This window comes from Apteryx mantelli, chromosome 14 (assembly GCF_036417845.1).
Source record: "Apteryx mantelli isolate bAptMan1 chromosome 14, bAptMan1.hap1, whole genome shotgun sequence".
Lineage (NCBI taxonomy): Eukaryota > Metazoa > Chordata > Aves > Apterygiformes > Apterygidae > Apteryx > Apteryx mantelli.
Window position 1 is genome coordinate 10,908,495 of NC_089991.1, and position 19,037 is coordinate 10,927,531.

Consider the following 19,037-nt stretch of genomic DNA (forward strand, 5'->3'; position numbering starts at 1 on the left):
GTTCTATATATAATGCTCTATATGCTCTATCCATAATGTCCGAAGTCAGGCACCACAGCATATCAAAGTCAAGTAAAGTACATTTGTCTAACAGGACAAAGAAAACCCACGTAGAGTAGTATCAGGAAGTTCTTACTGCTAAATGACTGCAGTGTGATGATTCATTCAGAATCATCACCTCACAATCCCTCATATCCTCCTCCTGAGGACTAGACAGCCCTTTCTACAGACTAAAAATAATATACATTCTCTTATTGCATGTACTGAACTGCTCAGTATTAGGACGCAGTAGTGGAGGGGAATTACCATGCTTTTATAAACACATAGACTCATTGTTCATTCTCAGAAAAAGGAAAAAACTGCCAAGTAGTATTTTACATCAGTACCCATTTAGTACAGTTTTTCAAATTACATCTGAGTAAATAAGAATTAGAAAAAAAACCCACAACATTGTTTTAAATGCATAATTTCTTCCTGTGGGAAGAAAAGTATGAAAGCAGAGAGGAAGCTGCTGTGTCAATGAATGAGACTAACTCTGTGCTAACCTTCTCTAGTCACACTCGATCCTCTCCAATTTTATGGCCAGTCTCAACTGCCGAGTATAAACTTTCCCTTACCAACACAGCTTGTCAGCTAGATTACTGTTTCTTTTTGAAACCAATATGGTTAAAGTGGTAATGATATAATATCGTTACAGTTGCATTTCTATAAGGATACGTATTTATAATGAAATAGTTTATTTCCCTAAATTTCCAATTACAGGGGGACAAGCCCCCTTATATTATCGGAGATACGTCTGCTCTCAGAGATTGTATGATTTAACTGTTTTGACAAAGAGTCTTCAACTGATACTTAAACCAGAACAAAACTGTGCATAGACCAGGCACGCACATGGCCATCGTACTTTTCCCTCTCTTTAGCTATCAGGTATTGTGTATCTGTATCGACCATAAGGGAATCAGAGACCACCACCACAGATTCGTGCTAGCATCCTCTCCGCAAGCACCAGGAATTTTCCCGTGTTGCTACTTTTCAGTCTACTGCACAGTCTGAGGCAGATGGTTTCCCAGGCCACAGAAAAATGACAGCACAATGTTTACCCATGTCCTGACAGAATTCAAGTCTGTACAGTATCTTTACTATTAGCTTAACTACTTGAAACCTTCACTGATTACCAGTAAAAGTCACCACAGTGAGAAAGTCCAAATAATAAACACAGCAGGGAAGAAATCATTATTCTTTTTAAATCTTAAAAAAAGTATAAAAATCCTGTACAGTTGACAAAAGCTTTAAAAACCAGTTGTAGGAAAATGACAGGTACTCCATTTCCTTTTTGTAAGGGTCAGAGGCATTAGGTAGTCACATATTTTGTCACTAACTTGATTAAACACATTGGCCTTGAAATTTATTACCAATTGCCAACTGGAGTATTCTGGTCTGTCTCATAACTGAAACAAAAATCAAAAGAATTATTTTTCCCTCTGCTTTTAACTGTTCAAATACATAACCTTTTGTATAGTTTGGTAGTTCAATAAGGTATCCTGCGGCTTAAAGAATACTATAGAAATGCACAAAATTTCTATACAGTCTTTTTGCAAATACGCATTTACAAGGAACAGTCTTTTAATTTATAATGAGTTCTTCACATTCAAAATATAATATGATTTTACCTTTTCCATAAAGACATATCTTTGTCTGTCAGAAAACAGAGCAGTGTCTGTTTCTCAGGCAACAACAGTGCTAAAAACAATGTAGTTGTTGAAGAGGGTTACAAGTTAAACTCTGCCAGCCACAGTCCATACTCCTCACTTTGCAACAACCCTAGCAGAGCAAAATGTAAACTGCCAGTTACAGGTGCTGGAGAAATCAACTATCCTCAGCCAGAATCTCAGGATATTCCTCCCAGAACTGGTCCCCTATAATGTCACAGTGCAGAGGAACAACTTTAGTCCTAGTTCGGGTCACTTCAACTTCCTTTTCTTCTGTTTCCTTTGGCAGTTTTATTTTCTTTGTTATGACTTCATTAACCTGAAAAGAGAGTTGACACATTAGCAGACAGATAAGACTTCAGTTGGCTTTCATAGATGAACAAGACAAAAAGCTATAACAAAAGTAACTATCATCCCTAGATGTACTACATAATTTGAACACTGAATCTTCTGAAAGAGAATCTATTTTATATTCAGTGGACTGGCATGACTAGTTCAAACCGCATGTCATCATCACATGGCTTGAAGAAATCACCTGCAAATTCATGTAACTGATTACAAGTATTCTTGAATAAAATACAATATTTAGATTGGAGCTATTCAAAGCATATGGGAAACCTTGCAAATGGCCTACAATTACCAAGAAAAAGCATGTACAAGGAACAAGTAGAATATATTTCCAGGCTGGAGCTTCTACCTGTTCCAATTAGTTCAAATGAAGTAAGAGAAATCACTAGCCAAAATAATAAAAAAAGGATTATCAATTTTTTCTGCATATAGAAGTCATAAGGCTGAATAAATTACAGAGAACTCTCAGCATAGACTAATTGGGTCCTGATCACAAGCAAGGTGCATATTTTTAATTAAAATTTCTAAATGCGGAAGATACTAAGGCCAGAAACATTTATGATTTTCTGGAGTCTGATCTCATACAAAACACAGGCCAGGAATTTCTTACGCTAATTCTGCATCAGTGATATAATCCTAGAATATGAGAATTCCCAAGTTATTATTAAAAGAAATTCCTCATTAACAGCTGCACTCCTTACTATGCTCCTTTACATATGAAGAAAAGAGGACTAAAGGTCCTATGAGCTGAGCTATCTTATTGAATGAAAGTTTATAACTCCTTTGCCATGCAACCACTTAGGATCCGGTCCTGTGAAGGGTCTGGCACAGGCCCTAATGATTACTGTATCAAACTTTGATAACAGTCATTAAAATGTAATTTTTCAGGAAGCAGAATAGGCTTCTTCAATTTTCAAAGCTGGTAGCAATAAGAAACCAACTGTATATTATTCATTAAACAAAGAAGAATTAGATACATCAGTTAGTAGATACATCAGTCTTGTGAAATTCTACATAAAACATATAACAACAGATGACAATGTATATATATCAGTGGTCATAATTTATGTATAAACCAGACTTCAGAGACTAGTTTTTATACTATGCTCATGGATAGATACCTCAAAAACACCTCTAAAATAATTAGTAATTTACACATCATTATATGGAAAACTTTCTTAGTTTTAAAAGTTATTTATAGATGATGTCCACGGAGCTTTACTTCACATTTGGTGTTTTTACAGTATAGCTTGTCTGCCATAGTGAGCTGTTTAAAATATGAGCATGAAGCCAGTACTAATATAGTTTTTACCTTCTGCCATATTAGGACAGTTCCTTTTCTATACATCAAAGGCTCATTGTTGTAGTTGATGTTGAATTCAGAAAATAAAATTTCATTCTTATCTCCAGCCAAAGTTCCCTGACAGAAAAAGAAAAGTACCCTTATAGAAAAAAAAAATATATATACCAGCAAACTGAATCTCTAGCACAAATGTTAGGTAAATATTGGGAATAAGAGTGGCATTTATACAGGTTTTTCATCTTTAAATTACAAGGTGTAATTACCTCTCCCAACAGAGAAACTATTTCCAAATGCCAAATGGGAATATTAAAAGAGAGTTCCTTTCAAGTTTGTTATTACTTTTTTCAAAAGAGGAGTAGAAGAAAGTCAACATAATCCAGGAGAAAATAGATATAATGTGCTTAAGTCTGCACAATCAGTCAGAATACCACAGAAGGAACTGGGAATCAACAGCATCTGAATCCTCCCATTTTATTTCTTGTTCAGAGATAATGGATGTTTATATAAAGTGTCTAAGATTTCTGAACTCACTAATTATGAAATGAAAATCCTATTAACATTCTACCTAAAATGCTATATGCTAATCATATTAACATCTGTACAATTCAAAAGGAAGTTGTTGAATGTATACCTGTGAAGTTATTACAATAAGAGCAGAAAAGATAGCCTGGGCTGCTGGGTAGGCAAGACGTGGCTTAGCAAATCGTGTGATTCTGTTTGTACCTAGAACAACATGACCTCAAAAGATTCTTACCTGAAGTCTATCCTGTGCTTGTACTGGTGTCAAACCACTTCGCTGTACAAGCATCCAAAACACTGTATTATAAAGGTTATTAACATGGCCTACAGAAAAAGAGGGAAAGAGTATTTACCAAATCTGAGTGATGACTCAGAAAAAGCAACTTTATTGCCAGAGTCACATATAGGAAATATTCAGTAATAAAGGGTCATTAATAATATCAGTATCTGCAGAAGTTACAATCTTTCTAATCCATTTTTAAGGTACTGTATATCATAAGAGTGACTAGAAGATTGACGTCATGATACTTCACTAAGTGGGAGAGGGAGAACAGAGAGAGAACAATGTTTATGAATAAGGGAAGTTATCTTCATTTGACCAACAAAGACTAGCTACTAACAAAAGTCTAGAAACAAAGTACAACATGATGGAATATACAGTGCTCGTGACTGCTATGATTTTGCTACACGGTGAAGTTGTATTCAAACATTCACCTCTCTTGGTTAAAGAAGATTATCTTGGTTAAACACAACAACATAAACAATAACAAACAAATTCTATTAATAATTCTAGTATTTCCAGTGCCAAATTCACTCCCAGCATGTAATGAACATTAAGTAATCTGAAGTCCCAAAAGTTTAGCCTATATTCTTGCATCCATACAAATCCCAGCACAATTTTAATAGTTTATTTAAAACTATGCCTTCCCCTACCTGCTGTTCTTTCACCGATAACATATATGCATACACTTGCAGTAAGGGCATCTGTATTCAGAAAGAAGAACTCAACTGTACAAATCTGTTTTTTTTAAAAATGCTTACAATCTGCTTGTCTCCAACTGAGGTAGTCCTTTAAATTTTGGTTGCTGGGATACAACACAATTCGTCCATCAAATCCTGGTGGATACAGAAGTTGCTGGTCCTTAAAGTAATCCTTCCAATAGAAAACGTAACTTGAGGCAAACTGGGAGACCACATGAGTCATGAACTTACTTGCAAACACAAAGCAAAAAGAAAGCAATACATCAATATGATTATACTGTGATCACCCGGGCTATCAACAGCAATAATTTTGGGAGATGGCAGAATTTCTTAAAGAATGGTCCACAAATCAGCAATATCATAGAGTCTTTTGAAGAGTAAGAAGTACTGAGAATCACATAAGAGAGTCTGGAAAGGGAATCATTTTGCTAAAAGCAGCTGTGTTTAATCAAAACTTTTTTTAAAACCCTGTATCACTGAACATATATTCCAGAAAGATCGCCTGCAAAGAGTTCACATGAAGAACTTGAGAGCTAATTTGCAGTGTATACACCCAAATACAGTCCTGCTCATAGCCTCTGCCTATAGGTAAAGGCAAATCTAAGAAAGAGCAACAAATTCCAAGTTTAGAGAGAGGTATTAAAAGTGAATACACTTCTTAGTATCAAAGCAGCTGTTACCTTGCTCTTCGCTTAAACCATCTACTCTTCTTTTTGAAAACAAAACTGTATTCATCGCTTTGTCCATAAGCAATAGCAATATCCTCCAATTCTTGCATCACTGTCTGGGCACACTTGGTCATCAGATGAAGAGCACGGTCATCATTTGGCTTTTTGAACTCATGTTGCTCAGCAAACCTTCAAAGCAAAAATGGTTGAATAAGAATCCTTTAAAATGCTACTCGAAAATGCTACCCCATTAATTTTCATCACATTTACTTCCCATGAATATTGATTTCCAGTATCCTGTCAATACTGACAGAGAATTCCCTCCAGGTATGAACAACAGTAACAACAAACTGTGCTTATACATCCCCGATAACCCATTCACTTTCCCATCAGTATCTCATCCTAACTATATAACAGTCCTTCCAAACGGCTGCTTTCCCTGTTTTACTTGTAATAAGAGGATGACAAATAACATTTTCTGCGACCTCACTTTGCCCTAGGGTGCCTTTTATACTCTGTCCAACAAAGGTAACATTTCCGTCAATCGTCAAAACTCAAGAGCGTTACCAGAACCACACTTCACCAAAGCACCATCTGGAAGAGCAACTTTCAGAGATCAAAACCCCAGCAAGAATATGTGCCATCTGCCACTCTAGAGAACCGTGACCCATTTATCCTGAAAAAAGCTGAATATCACAAAGATATTGACTCCACACATAAATAAATATTCTTGTGTACCAGTTGCAGTCCTTCCCTCAACCCGTCCAAGCCACTGTTACACCATTTACCTATCACCCCACAGAAGTCACAGTTCTTAAGCTGTACATGGCCCATAAAGACAAATACCAGTAGTAGTGAGAGACTCTGGAGAAGCTGAATGAAAGAATTTCTGGGGCCTAACCACTGCCCCTGCAGAGTTCACACAGCTCAAGCGAGGCACAGACGCATTTCAGGAATCCATGGTCATTAGCCCGAAATCAGTCAGGACATCAGGGATCTATGTTCTTTGCCCTGGGGCCAGCACTCCGCTTTGCACTGCACCCTGCAGCCCAGCACCCTACATGCACCACCTCCACATCCCAGGGTGCCAGGCTAACCCTGGGACACAGCACCCTGCTCTGCACCGCACCCTGCGGCCCAACACCTTATGTGCACTACCTCCACACCCCACAGTGCCAGCCTAACCCTGGGACACAGCACCCTGTGACCCAGCACCCTACAGCCACCGCCTCCACACCCCAGGGTGCCAGGCTAACCCTGGGACACAGCACCCTGCTCTGCACCGCACCCTGGGACCCAGCACCCTACGTGCACCACCTCCACACCCCAGGGTGCCAGGCTAACCCTGGGGCACAGCATCCTGCGGCCCAGCACCCTGCGAGCACCACCTCCGCACCCCAGGGTGCCAGGCTAACCCTGGGACACAGCACCCCGCTCTGCACCGCACCCTGGGACCCAGCACCCTACGTGCACCACCTCCGCACCCCAGGGTGCCAGGCTAACCCTGGGACACAGCACCCCGCTCTGCACCGCACCCTGCGGCCCAGCACCCCTACGTGCACCACCTCCGCACGCCAGGGTGCCAGGCTAACCGCCGGGGCCCATTAGGAGACTCCCCCCTCCCCCCCAAACACGCACCTCAGCCCCCCTTTCCTCCCCTCCCACTGGCTGAGGCGTCGCCATGGCAACCGCGCTGCTATAAGCGCCACGGCCATTGGCTGCCCGCCCGGCCCCTACCGGTGGAAGTTGCGGCCGTCTAGCCGGACCACTATCCAGCAGTTGGGGAGGCACGTGTCGGCCGTCTCGAAGTCCCGCACGTACTCGAACTTGCTCTTCGCCATAAGGAGGCGGCGGCCGCACGGACGCCTCACGCACCTCCCGCTCGCAGCACAGATGGCCGCTGTGGCCCGCCAGCTCCGCAGCATGGCCGGAACGGAAGCGGAAGCAGCGAGCACCCTCCGAGGGTACAGCAAGGAGCCCTTCTGGGCCACGAGGCGGACCTCTCTATGGCTCCGCGGGTCCTCCAGCCAGTGGGGCTGCTGTGCCGAGGCAGGGCTCGGTGCCCCGGGGACCGGGGGCCGCCAGGTCTCCGCCCCGTGGAGCAAGAGGCGCTGTGCAGCGCCGGGGACGCGCGTGGTTGATGGGGAGGGCGTAGGCAGGAGGGGCTCGCAGCGCTGAGGACCCGTCCCCTCGGCTGCGCCGGGGCCGCCATGCCGCCAGCGGGGAGGGGATGGCCGCGGCGGGCCCCGGTTTGGGGCGGGGGGCGCAGGGTCGGGGCGAAGCGCCCGGCGCCGCAGCAGGCCCGCAGGAAGTGCGGGGGAACGGGCCGAGGGGCAAAGCGCCCGGCGCCGCCGCCAACGGTCTCCACGGCGACCGCATTGTGAGGCGCGAGGCGGGCGGGGGCGGGGAGGGGAGCAGCGGCGCGCGAGGCCATTGGTGCGCGCGGCGCGGGCGGAGGGCGCGGGAGGGCGTTGCGAGCGTTTGCGCCCCAACCGCAGGCGGCAAACGGCCGCGGCGTCATGGCCATGGAGCGGGCGGCGGCAGGCGGCGCGGCCCGTCCGCAGTGCCGCCAGCGCCCCCTGCCGCCCGCCGCCGCCCGCCCGCCGCCTCGCGCAGGGCCCCGCCGGGAGCCGGGGCCGCGGCGGCCGGAGGAGGCGGCGGCGGCGGCGGCAGCCGAAAGGCCCCCCCAGGTGCTGCGCATCAAAGTGGAGGAGGCCGAGCAGGAGGAGGCGGCCTGCGGCGGCAGGAAGAGGGGCGAGCCGAGGTGCCCCGCCGCCCTGTGGGGATGCAGGCAGGAGGCCCCGGGCGCCATCGCGGCCGGACGGGACCAGGAAGGCCCCAAAGAGCTGAAGATGCCCGAGGACGGGGGCAATGGGACGCTCCCGGGGTCCGGGCCTGCAGGTGCCATCAAGGTGGAGCCACCCGAGGCAGCACCTGAGGCCTGCGGCGTGAAGGAGGAGGTGGAGGCTGATGCAGCGGGATCCGCGAGCGGGGCCGCCCAGCCCAGCAGCGATGGCAGCCTGGCTCTGCCGCCCGGGGCCTTCGCAATGCACCCTCCGAATCTGGCGGTCCCGCTGATGCTTCACCCCTTGCCATCAGGGACCAGAATTCAGTTTCAAGGCCCTCCGCCTTCCGAGCTGATCCATGTGACTAAAGTGCCAGTGACCCAAGTGCCTCTTAAAATGCAGTCTTTACTGGAGCCATCAGTAAAAATTGAAACTAAAAATGTGCCCCTCACAGTGCTGCCCTCCGATGCAGGTATTGCATTGTAAGATCGCTTAGAGTTTGCAAGGCTTCAGTAAGTGACACACAGTTGGCAGGTTTTATCAGATAGGAGAACACAAGTTAAAATAGTGTTGGAGAAGTAGCCCTTTGGATACGCTGTAGTCTGTACAACTCTTTTGTTCGGCTTAAGGTGTAAACATGCAGGACAAAGTTCTCAGGCAATGCACAAAGTTCTCTAGTGGTTCATTAAAATCAGTGCAGTTTTGTCTGCTTGCTCCCCATCTGTTTTAAACTCGTTATAGCTGGTTTCAGAATTGCAGTGAATAGTGGTTTCAAGTTCAATTTAGGCATCTGCTTGATTTTTAAAGCTATGAGCATTTGAACACCTCTTATTGAGAAAATTAGGAGATGTTAAGTGATGAACACTTTTAAACGTCTGGATTAGGAGTTCTTTTTTAAAGAAATACAAGCTTTTAAAATTAACTTGAAGTCCTGAAGACTAGCAGATGTGCCCTTTATTGACCATATAGAAGAGTTCATTTCTAAGTTGCTCAAAGTTCAATTGTGAAGGGGTTGGGATTTATGTTGCCAACTCAATGCAAATCCAGTCCTTGGTTATAAGGACCTAAAGCTGGGCATCATGTAACAGTCATCTGGTGAAACGGGTTCCTCCAGCAAACAGGCATCTAAATCTGAGAAAAGAAAGAGGGGGGAAAAAGAAAAACAAACAAAACAAAAGTGCAGCAACAACCTCAGAGAGGTGAGAGACTGCAAAGATGTGGGACTAAACTGCCGTACCATCGTCAGATCTGGTCCCTGCATCATTAGGGTTTGGATGCATAGTTGGGGTGGTGATAATGAATTTGCAGTGATATGGTCAATGCTATATTATGTTTAATTTATAAATACACAGGTATTCCAGAAAGCAGTCTAGCCAAATGAAATCCAAACCAGTGTGTTTTTAACAGTCATTTTTGTTTCCTATAGAAGAGAAAGCCTGTGACAAAAGCCATGTAAACAATTCCTTATGTAGTGTTTCAGTGGAGGCTAGTCAGCGATACTCTGTTAGACTTAGTTATTTTTCTAGGAACTGTTCTCTGAATGTGCATTGAGTTTTGTGTGTTCCAAGGCTCTAATGATTCTTCTGAATATTGCTAAATACCCCTTGGAAATACTATTGAATGTAACATGTATTGTGTATATTGCCTGGCAGATGATCATCTTTCCTCGTTTTGTTGCATAGGGATACCAGATACTCCGTTTAGCAAGGACAAAAGTGGCCATGTAAAGCGTCCAATGAACGCGTTCATGGTATGGGCTAGGATTCATCGGCCAGCTCTAGCCAAAGCTAACCCAGCTGCCAATAATGCAGAAATCAGTGTTCAGCTTGGATTGGAATGGAACAAACTGACCGAAGAGCAGAAGAAGCCCTATTATGATGAAGCCCAGAAAATAAAAGAAAAGCACAGAGAAGAATTTCCTGGTAAACATATATTTATTTATCCAAATGCTTTAGAAGTGCAAGAGTTGTAGGAAAAAAGTGATCTTTCATTAGAGCAAATAATAGAGTTGGAAGAAATGATAGACTTTCAAGTATTTGGTCCTTTCATCAGATTTCTAGTACCTGAAAGCATATTCATTTTTTTAAAGTTGTCCATAAATGATGTCTCATCCTCCATAGCCTCTGAATTTCTTACATTCTTAGACCACCGCATGTATCGCAGCTCTTCTGAATGCTTTACAAGTCTAATGGCCAGATACAGTTTATTGTGAATGTGGCCTGTTGCAACATTTCACAGGCTTCAAAAGGAGCTGTCCAGGTGGCCTGGGTGACACATGCATCCACTCCTGTAAAAGCAGGAAAGGGAAATGCCACGGGAAGCACAAATGGCATTGTGTTCTGTGGGACTCCTCAACTTGTGGCATTGGGATTCCCGAGACAAGATGTGGAAGAAAATGTTTCTCAACCCCTTTTTCAAAGGATTAGGGATTTGCACCCTTAAATTTGTTTCTCCATAGCACTGCAGTTCAGTTAAAAAGGCACTAACAAAATGGAGCAGAAGTTTTCTGAGCGCTCTTTATAAAAGCTCCTGAGACATCACGTGTCATAATCCGTTCTGTCTGTGGTGTCATAGATCCACTAGTTCACAATCATGACTAGTTCGGGTAGACAAGACCTGACTAATACATCATAAACAAGCAGAAGATAAAGAGCAGAATCTCTTCTTCTGTTTTTTCATCCTTCAAAAAAAGGGTTTCTTTAAAGTAGCATAAGAGTTAGCCTGCCGAAGAAAACCAAGCTGCTCAGTCCAAATTCCCAAAATATTTCTATGTGTTTGGTTAATGTTGTAAGTCAAAGGCAAGTGTACTCCTTGCTGCCAAAATTTAAACTGGATTTCTAGTGGATCATATTTTTCATCGTATCTTTTAACCTCCAGGTATATGTGAGATTTAAGGGGCTAAGGAAACAATCAGGAAAGATCTACGTTTTGCATACTCTTGCTTTTTTCCACACCAAAAGCCCATGGTACAGTATCATGTTCTCCTTCACATGCTTTCCTTAGCTGTACAATGTCACTCCCCACTGTTTTGTGGTTCTTTGTCTCACAAACACTTTTGAATGGTAACTACATTGGTAACCTAACCGAACTGCTAACATAACAATGCCCAAACATGCTCATTTTAACTCCGCCTCTGATAAAACACCCATTTGCCAGCCCACTGAAATGAATGAGAGTTTTGCCATTGACTATTAGAGCAGTTTTTGGACTCGTATTTTTTTAGATACTTCAGAATTACAGATATTTTAGCTTTACAGAAAGAAAGAGATCATCCCAAAAATGGGAAGTCTGCATCTTTTTCATCTCTGACAGGTTGGGTTTATCAGCCACGACCGGGCAAAAGGAAGCGTTTTCCATTGACTGTTTCCACTGTATTTTCCGGCACTTCTCAGAATATCATCACTACAAATCCAGCTGCCATTTATCCTTTCCGATCACCCGCTTACTCCGTTGTCATCCCCAATGTTCAGAACAGTATTGGACATCCTGTCTGTGAGTTTTTAGTAGTCTTGAGTGAATGATTTTAAAAATTAGGAATCTACCTATTGTAGTAAAAGTTATGCACATGGTAGTGTAGATATAGTTAAGATATGATTTCTCAGTCTTTTTAGTCACCACTGTGTCTGTCAATCCTCCTCGACACTGCACTGCTGCCTCCTAGTCTCTTGCCTCCTATTTCCTCAGCCTTCTCTCCCTTTGCTGCCCTTAAATTCTTCTGGCTACTTCCTTACTCCCCTACAGATCCCTGCTGTTTTCTCCTTATCTCCTAGTTCCCTCCTGCTATCTTTCTGCCTTTTTTGGGTCTCTGTTACTTAAAGTTAGTACTTGCTTCCTATTGAGCTACAGCTATCTTTTTTTTTTTTTTTCTTGTTCTGTCCCCATCACAGACATATCTTACCTCACCAGATCTAACTGCTGCTCAGCCCACACTACTAAGCCTGGCAAAGCTTATTAGCTTAGCCGCTGGCACCTCTGCACTCCTGTGCTGGTGTGCCTTTCCAGTGAGGGCACCATTGCTTTAGAACAAATGCTCAGCAGCTTAGACTGCTTACAAGAGAGGGCAGACAGATTGTCAATAAAGGCATCAGAAAGGAGGATGTTAAGTAGGGAGGGTGTGGGCTGCAATTTTAAAGCATTCTTTAAAACTGGAAGAGGAATTTTTCACTTGCACATTTTACCGTGAACAGTTACTTAGATATTTATGCCCACCTGGGATAGTTGTATATGTATTTCATCAGCTTGTGCGTGTCCACAGTTTGAGCCCACAAAACTCAGCTTTTATACACAGAATAACATAGTTATAGAAGAAATAATACATTTAAAAGTTGCACTTAACCTGGAAGGACCCTTCTTTTTATAGTAAGTCAGTAATGTGCAGTGTAATAGGGTGTAGCATAAGAGCCCACAGGCAAATAGAGTGCCTGACTGTGGTCCCTCATGTGTCTTGATGAAAGAGCTCTGGCTCTGTCAGTGCGTGGATGGTGGGTTTCAAGAACAAATGGCATAGATCCATTCACTGGCGTGTTTTGTTTCAGTATATGAACACTGGTCTTCAGGGGCTGCTCTCTTTGTAATGAGGAAAAAAAATCCTGAATGCCCATTTATGCTCCATAGTAATATTTGGAAATGTATAAGAGAGCCTTCTACTTTGATTTGGCCAAGTTCTGAGTTAGCGATGTGATCATTTCCTAAGTCCCTCTGCAGATTTGATTAAATAAAATATTTTTCATTTCTTACCCTAATGTATCTTAAAACGTTGTGTTCTCCTCACATGCTACTATGTTTCATTCTAGAGTTTGCTATCTTTCTATTGTGGTTGAAGTGATTGTAAAAATTTAGAAGCATTGAAGTCCCATTAACACAGAATTCAGACTTTTCAAAAACCACTACCTGGTTTAAAATATTAACCCAAAGTGTTCTGAAATCTTTCTGGATAAAGGCAACCCTATTAACATATAGTGTGATTTGAAAGTGTATGTCTGCAAAGCATTTCAAAGTGAAATTGGCTGGTGGGTATGTCCATTAGTGAAGCAAATGAGAAAACATGTCTGAGGATAGGGTATTGTAGTTATTGCTTCTGCTCCTCACTGCTGCTTTGGCACCATGCAGGTTAATTAAGAAGAATTTGGCTTTTCCCATCTCAGATGGTAGACCTGAGAGGCCTTCTGTGCTTTAAGCTCTAAGTGCACGCTCCAGCCCAGTTGTATGACCCTATCAGGACAAGACTGAGCTCTTACCAGGCTCACAGCCTCAACCCTCACTGAGTGCAGGGAAGCGGTGCTAGAGGATGTTTTGGAGGAAATGGTTCTGGCTCTAGCTGTGGTTGGCTACATGGCTGTTTATGAAATCTCATCCTCTACTCATGACTGATAAATATCTTTTCTATTTCCTAAAGGTGAAGCTCCTGCCATCCAGCTGCCAGCCTCTTCCATTCAACATCCAGGTCCAATTACACTTTTACAGCCTGCTATTGCAAGCACCACATCAGTGGCTGTTCCAGCTCCAGCTCTGCCCCTGCACCCTGTAATTTCACCGCAGCACTTTGCTGGACCTGCTCAGACAGAAACTCTTGTAACGGCTGGACCCAATTGCTATGTGAAGAGACCTTCATCAGCTTCCGCTGAGAGCTCCAGTAGGAACCCAAGTAACACAAGCCCTGCTAACGCCAGATTTTCTGTCTCTGATAATCAGACCCCAAAGGAGTATTCAGAGATTTCTGCTTGCCCTAGAAGTTCACCTCTTCCCCAAGCTGCCCCTCTTCCTCACTCGCATCTCTATCAGCCTCCTCCTATCAGTCATCCGGCCAGTCTGTTCGGCACGCCTCCACGGTTTTCATTTCATCACCCTTACTTTGTACCTGGACCTCACTATTTCCCTTCAAGGTAAAGTCCTTCACTTCAATCCAAGTGAGAATGAGTACTAAAAGGCAGAGAGTCCTTCCACAAAGCAGGTGGACCATTCAGCTCCTGAGGCAAGAGCTTTTCCCTGGGAGGAAAAAGTGCTCTTACGTTCCTACAGCACTCTGTTGTGGTGGTCCTGAGGCTACTCATAATATACGCCCAGTTATTGAAGGCTCCGTAGTACTATTTTAGTAACTGGCACTCCCAAGCCCACAGTAAATAGAAGTATTTTCTCTCTACTTCATGTACCTAAGTGCAGTTGATTTCTACAAAAAAAATTAAATAGAAATAGTGTAAATATATTTTGAAAATGATCAGATAGAATTAAAGTAGGTGTTTGGGATGTGTCCCAGATACTCTGATTGCAGCTGTCATAACCACCAGTATTTCTGAAATCTAGCCTGGTGGGAAATATCCTCAGAATTTTTATATAAATAGTAAGTCCTAGTTTATCCTTTGCAGTCTTGGGGTAGTCAATCAGAGATCGCCTGATCAAAGAATTTAGAAGCTAACATGTGTGGGTATTTCTTAAGCTAACCATGCACAGAAAGGACCAGTGTCCTCCCAGCAGCTAGTTCTGAGGTATGCAGACGTGCTGCTCAAACACAAGAAGTCTGATAGCTTACTGATGTGCTCTCGTTCCACACTGCACAAACTCATGTCCATGCTTATTCACTGTAAGGCACCGTTTCTCTTTCATGACCACGCAAAGTCAAACACAGCAAATCATGATTTTTAGACTCATAGTCTGACAGGTTATACACTGCTTGTTCCTACTGATAACAACAGCCAGTGTGTTCCTAAGGCAATAAGACTACCCAGTCATAAATTAGCACTGATGATGACTCCTCAAGCTCGTAAGGCCTTAGTAAGCGGATAAGTGCAATAGAAGATACTGCTATTTTTGCAGTCATTTAATGAACACAGGACACATCTTCCTAGAATTGCTAAAGATGAGCTTTGCTTAGGCCTTTGGTATCTGAAATTAGACAGTTTTGTGAGCTCTCTGAGGGAGGGAAGTGTGCTTGTACTGTAAGACTGTTGAGGTTCACAAATAAATTGGACTTCTGAAGATTGCCAGGTTTGCTAATGCCAGGATCTTTCTAATACATTGATTTGTAAGTTCTTGTTCCTATAAACTCATTCCTTGCATACAAGAATCATCATTTCTAGGTAGCAAAGACCATGCAAATGAATGTATGCAAATTTATGCACAAAAGTATTAAATCTTGGTTGGAAAGATGAGTAGTCTCCTTGGAACCTTGATAGACATTGTATCAATGTCTTTCTACTGTCTGCACAGCAGAACTCTATTACTTCTTTGCATACTTAATGATGTAGTGTATTTCTGTAACACTGTGTAAGCTGTAACACATCTTGCATCTTGTGTTCTGCATCAGAATAAAAATTCAAGCTCAGGACACTGGAGAAAAACAGTTATATTTTGGTACAGTAACTTCTTGCCATCTACAATACTTTTTTTAATTTATCACTGTAAATTCTTTAAATAAATAACACTGGCAACCACATATTGGGCACACGGATTCTCTGTCAATCCTCCTGCTAACAGCAATATAGTAAATGCAAGAGAGCACTCAATAAATAAGACCACTTGTTTCCCATCTCTTTGGCAAATTTTGGCATAGAAAAGCAACACAAACTGACTTTTGATGCTTTGTTTTACTATTTTGAGTATGTAGGTTCACATACTGCAGGGTTATCATATGCTATTCTATCCATGACATCATTTCATTAATAAATACAATAATTTGGGTTTTTTTGTTTTTGAAGCAACTTCCTGTATGTGTCTAGCATGAAGGGGTGCATATGCAGGCCTTCTTTGCTAACATGGAATCTGTGCGTGATTCTTCTTACGTATTCAGAGCTTAAATCAGGCATATTTTTAAATTAGGCGTATTATGAATATTTCAGCAGGATGAACTGACTAGCAGTGAACACTAGAGCCATTCTGATTTTCTTGCCTGAACCGAAGTCCGAGCAATCTGCCCTTTTGTAAGACAATTTTCCATCTCTTTCATTGCAGCACGTGCCCGTTCAGCCGGCCTCCATTTGGCTATGGGAATTTCACCAACTCAGTGCCTGAATGCCTTGGCTTTTATGAAGACCGGTACCAAAAGCATGAGGCGATGTTTTTGCCTCTGGACAGAGACTATGCCTTCAGGGAGTACCCAGAGGAACACGCACAGAGTGAGGACTCCCGCAGCTGTGAGAGCCTTGAAGGAATGTCCTATTACAACAGCCACAGCCACAGCGAGGAGGGGTACTTAAGCCCCATACCACAGCTGGACATGGGAGCTTTGGAGAATGTTTTGTCAGCCACCCCATCTACCCCCTCCAGCATCCAGCAAGTTAATGTGACTGACAGCGAGGAGGAAGAAGAGGGGAAGGTGTTGCGAGAGTTGTAATTTTTAAAACATGATAATCCAGAGGAATATTACAGAATGTGAAATAAATGTTTTCCTCCAACACCATCTTTTCAGTCGGTGTGTTCAAGGGGAAATCCTTGTAGCTTGGGTGACCTATGCAGGTCATTTTGAGAACTCTGATGATCTGTTTGTATTTTGAGAGATCAAGTACAGATCTGGGGAGGTCTCAAAGCCCCTGGAGTTTCACCTGCTTCATCAGGGCATTGTTTGGGCTCTGGCTCAGGAAAGCACTTGTACAGGTACTCAGTTCTAAGTATGTGAATATGTGCTTTCCTGAGGAGAGGTGTTTTTAAGCACATCCTTTTAATGCTCTTCTGAATCAGGACATTGCCTTTCTGTGTTCATAGACAACATTTTGATGGAATTTGCATTAATTTTGTAGGTTTTACCTTAGGAATTTTAGCAAGTGAAATAATTCTGTTTTATGACTAACATGTAATTCTTGCTGCAGTAAAACACTGTGAGGTCTTGAGAGTGAAGTCAAGAGTGATTCTCCAATGTTTTATATTTTTCCTTTGAAACAGTGAACAGTTTTAAGCTTAATTTAGTTAATCTTTTATTGTAGGCTGCATTTGTGGTACAAACGTTATGTAATGCACTGAAAATTTAGGTCAATTTCCATAATATTTTATTCTGCAACTAGTTCCATTAATGAGAATGGGATTGTCCAGAAGGTATGATAGGACCTAGAGAGAGGAAAATTGATGGAATCTGGCTCTGTGACTTACACTACTGGACTGTGACTTGATCCCCGAGTGTAGTTAATATTGAATTCTCTAGAGAATACTGAAGGTGGTTAAAAGGGGAGAGTATCTGTGCTGAACTCAAAGACTAAGGAAATTCAGATTTTTTTTTTGCCAAAATTAGTAATTAATGTTACTAAACGATTTTTTTTTCTGTTTGGGGGGAGGGAGTGTCATTTCTTTCTGGGAATCCTGTTGTTCTGCTGTTGTTGTATTTAAATAAAATCACCTGAACAATGTACTTACCCCTAGTGTTTCATTTTAAGCCTTGGACCTTGAGCTGAGTGGGAACATGTAAATCATAATTCATATAACTTATGGACTTACTGGGCATGCACAGCTCAGCTGCACATGCCTAAAGTGACTAGTTGAAGTCACTTTTTCAGAGAATTTGAGTTACTAATACATACAGACATGCACACACAGTTATATAAATGTGTGTGAAAATCCAGTTACTGCAGAAATATGGGAAAAGCTGTATCCTCTGCTTTTAATGGGGGACATAAAGTTTGACCATCTCATATAGGACACCCTGTATTTTAGAGGTTATCACACTGGATCTGGTGCATCTTGAGTGTCCTGTCAAACTCGAGGCCTGGGCCCTCTATATCTATCCATTTAGATTGCATTATTGATAAAGACAGATACAAACACAATTTCCACATACCTCAGAAGATAGTCCTAAGTCAGTGTAAATGGGGTAGATACCCTCTGGGTTCTTCGCACTTTAAGTTGTTAGGCTTATATCAACATTTTTAAAGATTTTCTACTTCTGTGGGCTCATAACCCCATTTTCCAGTTATACAATCCCCTCTAAGATCAAAATCTCTTATTTGAGAACTACTGCATTTTGCAGTTAAAAAACATGATTAAAATCAAGGGTAAATCCTGTCTACGCTACACACTGCAACTGTTGCTGACAGGCCCCAGCTCCACTGCATCTGCAGTGCAGATGAAACATTAAGAGGAAAGTCTTATAAATAGTAGAAAATGCCTGTTGCTAAATTATCTTCTCACTGCAAGCTGATCTGGCCTGCAGGAATGCATGTGGGCAAATGTACTAATTCCCATACAAGTATGTTTCAGGATGTAAAACAGCTGTTTGTGGGACTGTTCTCTAGATCTAACTTTCTTCTCCCATTTTTCTTTTTGTACACTATGGGGTTGGATATAAGACATATCGCAGAGCACCACAATCTAGAACAGTTGCTTTCCAAGGGTAATTCAAATTTATTTCCTCTTATGAGGGGGTGTTTGGCACTGTTTGAAGGGAGGTTCCTCAGAGCTGCTGCATTGTACCATGGGCTTCTTGTGACCCTCAGCCCAGGCCTTTTAAAGACCTTCGTGTCATGTCCACTCAGAGCAGAGAAATAGGAGTGAAAATTATAGAAACACCTGATCCAAACCCAGCTTCCTTAGCATGCTCTGGCAGCCCAGCATGGATGGACATCCCTTGCGATAAAAGAAGCTTTTTGGCTCCTTTTCCTAGGTCATTTCCAGCCCACATGAGAACTTATCTCCTAAACGCAGATACCCGAAGCGCCAAGTATCTATGCTGTTATTTCTCCTGTTGCAGTGTATAAAGGGGGTTGTAGGCAGGGCCAGTGCTGTGTTCAGCGTATGCCCTCCTGCC

The 19,037-nt window shown here is 42.8% G+C and overlaps 2 protein-coding genes across 2 annotated transcripts; one reads left to right on the forward strand and one right to left on the reverse strand.

Moving 5' to 3' along the window:
• Positions 1–1,605: 1,605 nt before the first annotated feature.
• Positions 1,606–7,547, reverse strand: THG1L (tRNA-histidine guanylyltransferase 1 like). Its single transcript, XM_067304889.1, has 6 exons — positions 7,266–7,547; positions 5,541–5,717; positions 4,921–5,090; positions 4,115–4,203; positions 3,370–3,477; positions 1,606–2,028 (listed from the first exon to the last, which is right to left on the reverse strand). The coding sequence occupies exons 1-6, from the start codon at positions 7,451–7,453 to the stop codon at positions 1,867–1,869; spliced, it is 894 nt and encodes a 297-aa protein (XP_067160990.1). The 5' UTR covers positions 7,454–7,547; the 3' UTR covers positions 1,606–1,866.
• A 500-nt stretch (positions 7,548–8,047) lies between these two features.
• On the forward strand, positions 8,048–17,593 carry SOX30 (SRY-box transcription factor 30). Its single transcript, XM_013953648.2, has 5 exons — positions 8,048–8,786; positions 9,997–10,236; positions 11,627–11,806; positions 13,710–14,196; positions 16,259–17,593. Exons 1-5 carry the CDS (start codon positions 8,048–8,050, stop codon positions 16,638–16,640), a joined length of 2,028 nt encoding a protein of 675 aa, XP_013809102.2. The 3' UTR covers positions 16,641–17,593.
• Positions 17,594–19,037: the final 1,444 nt, after the last annotated feature.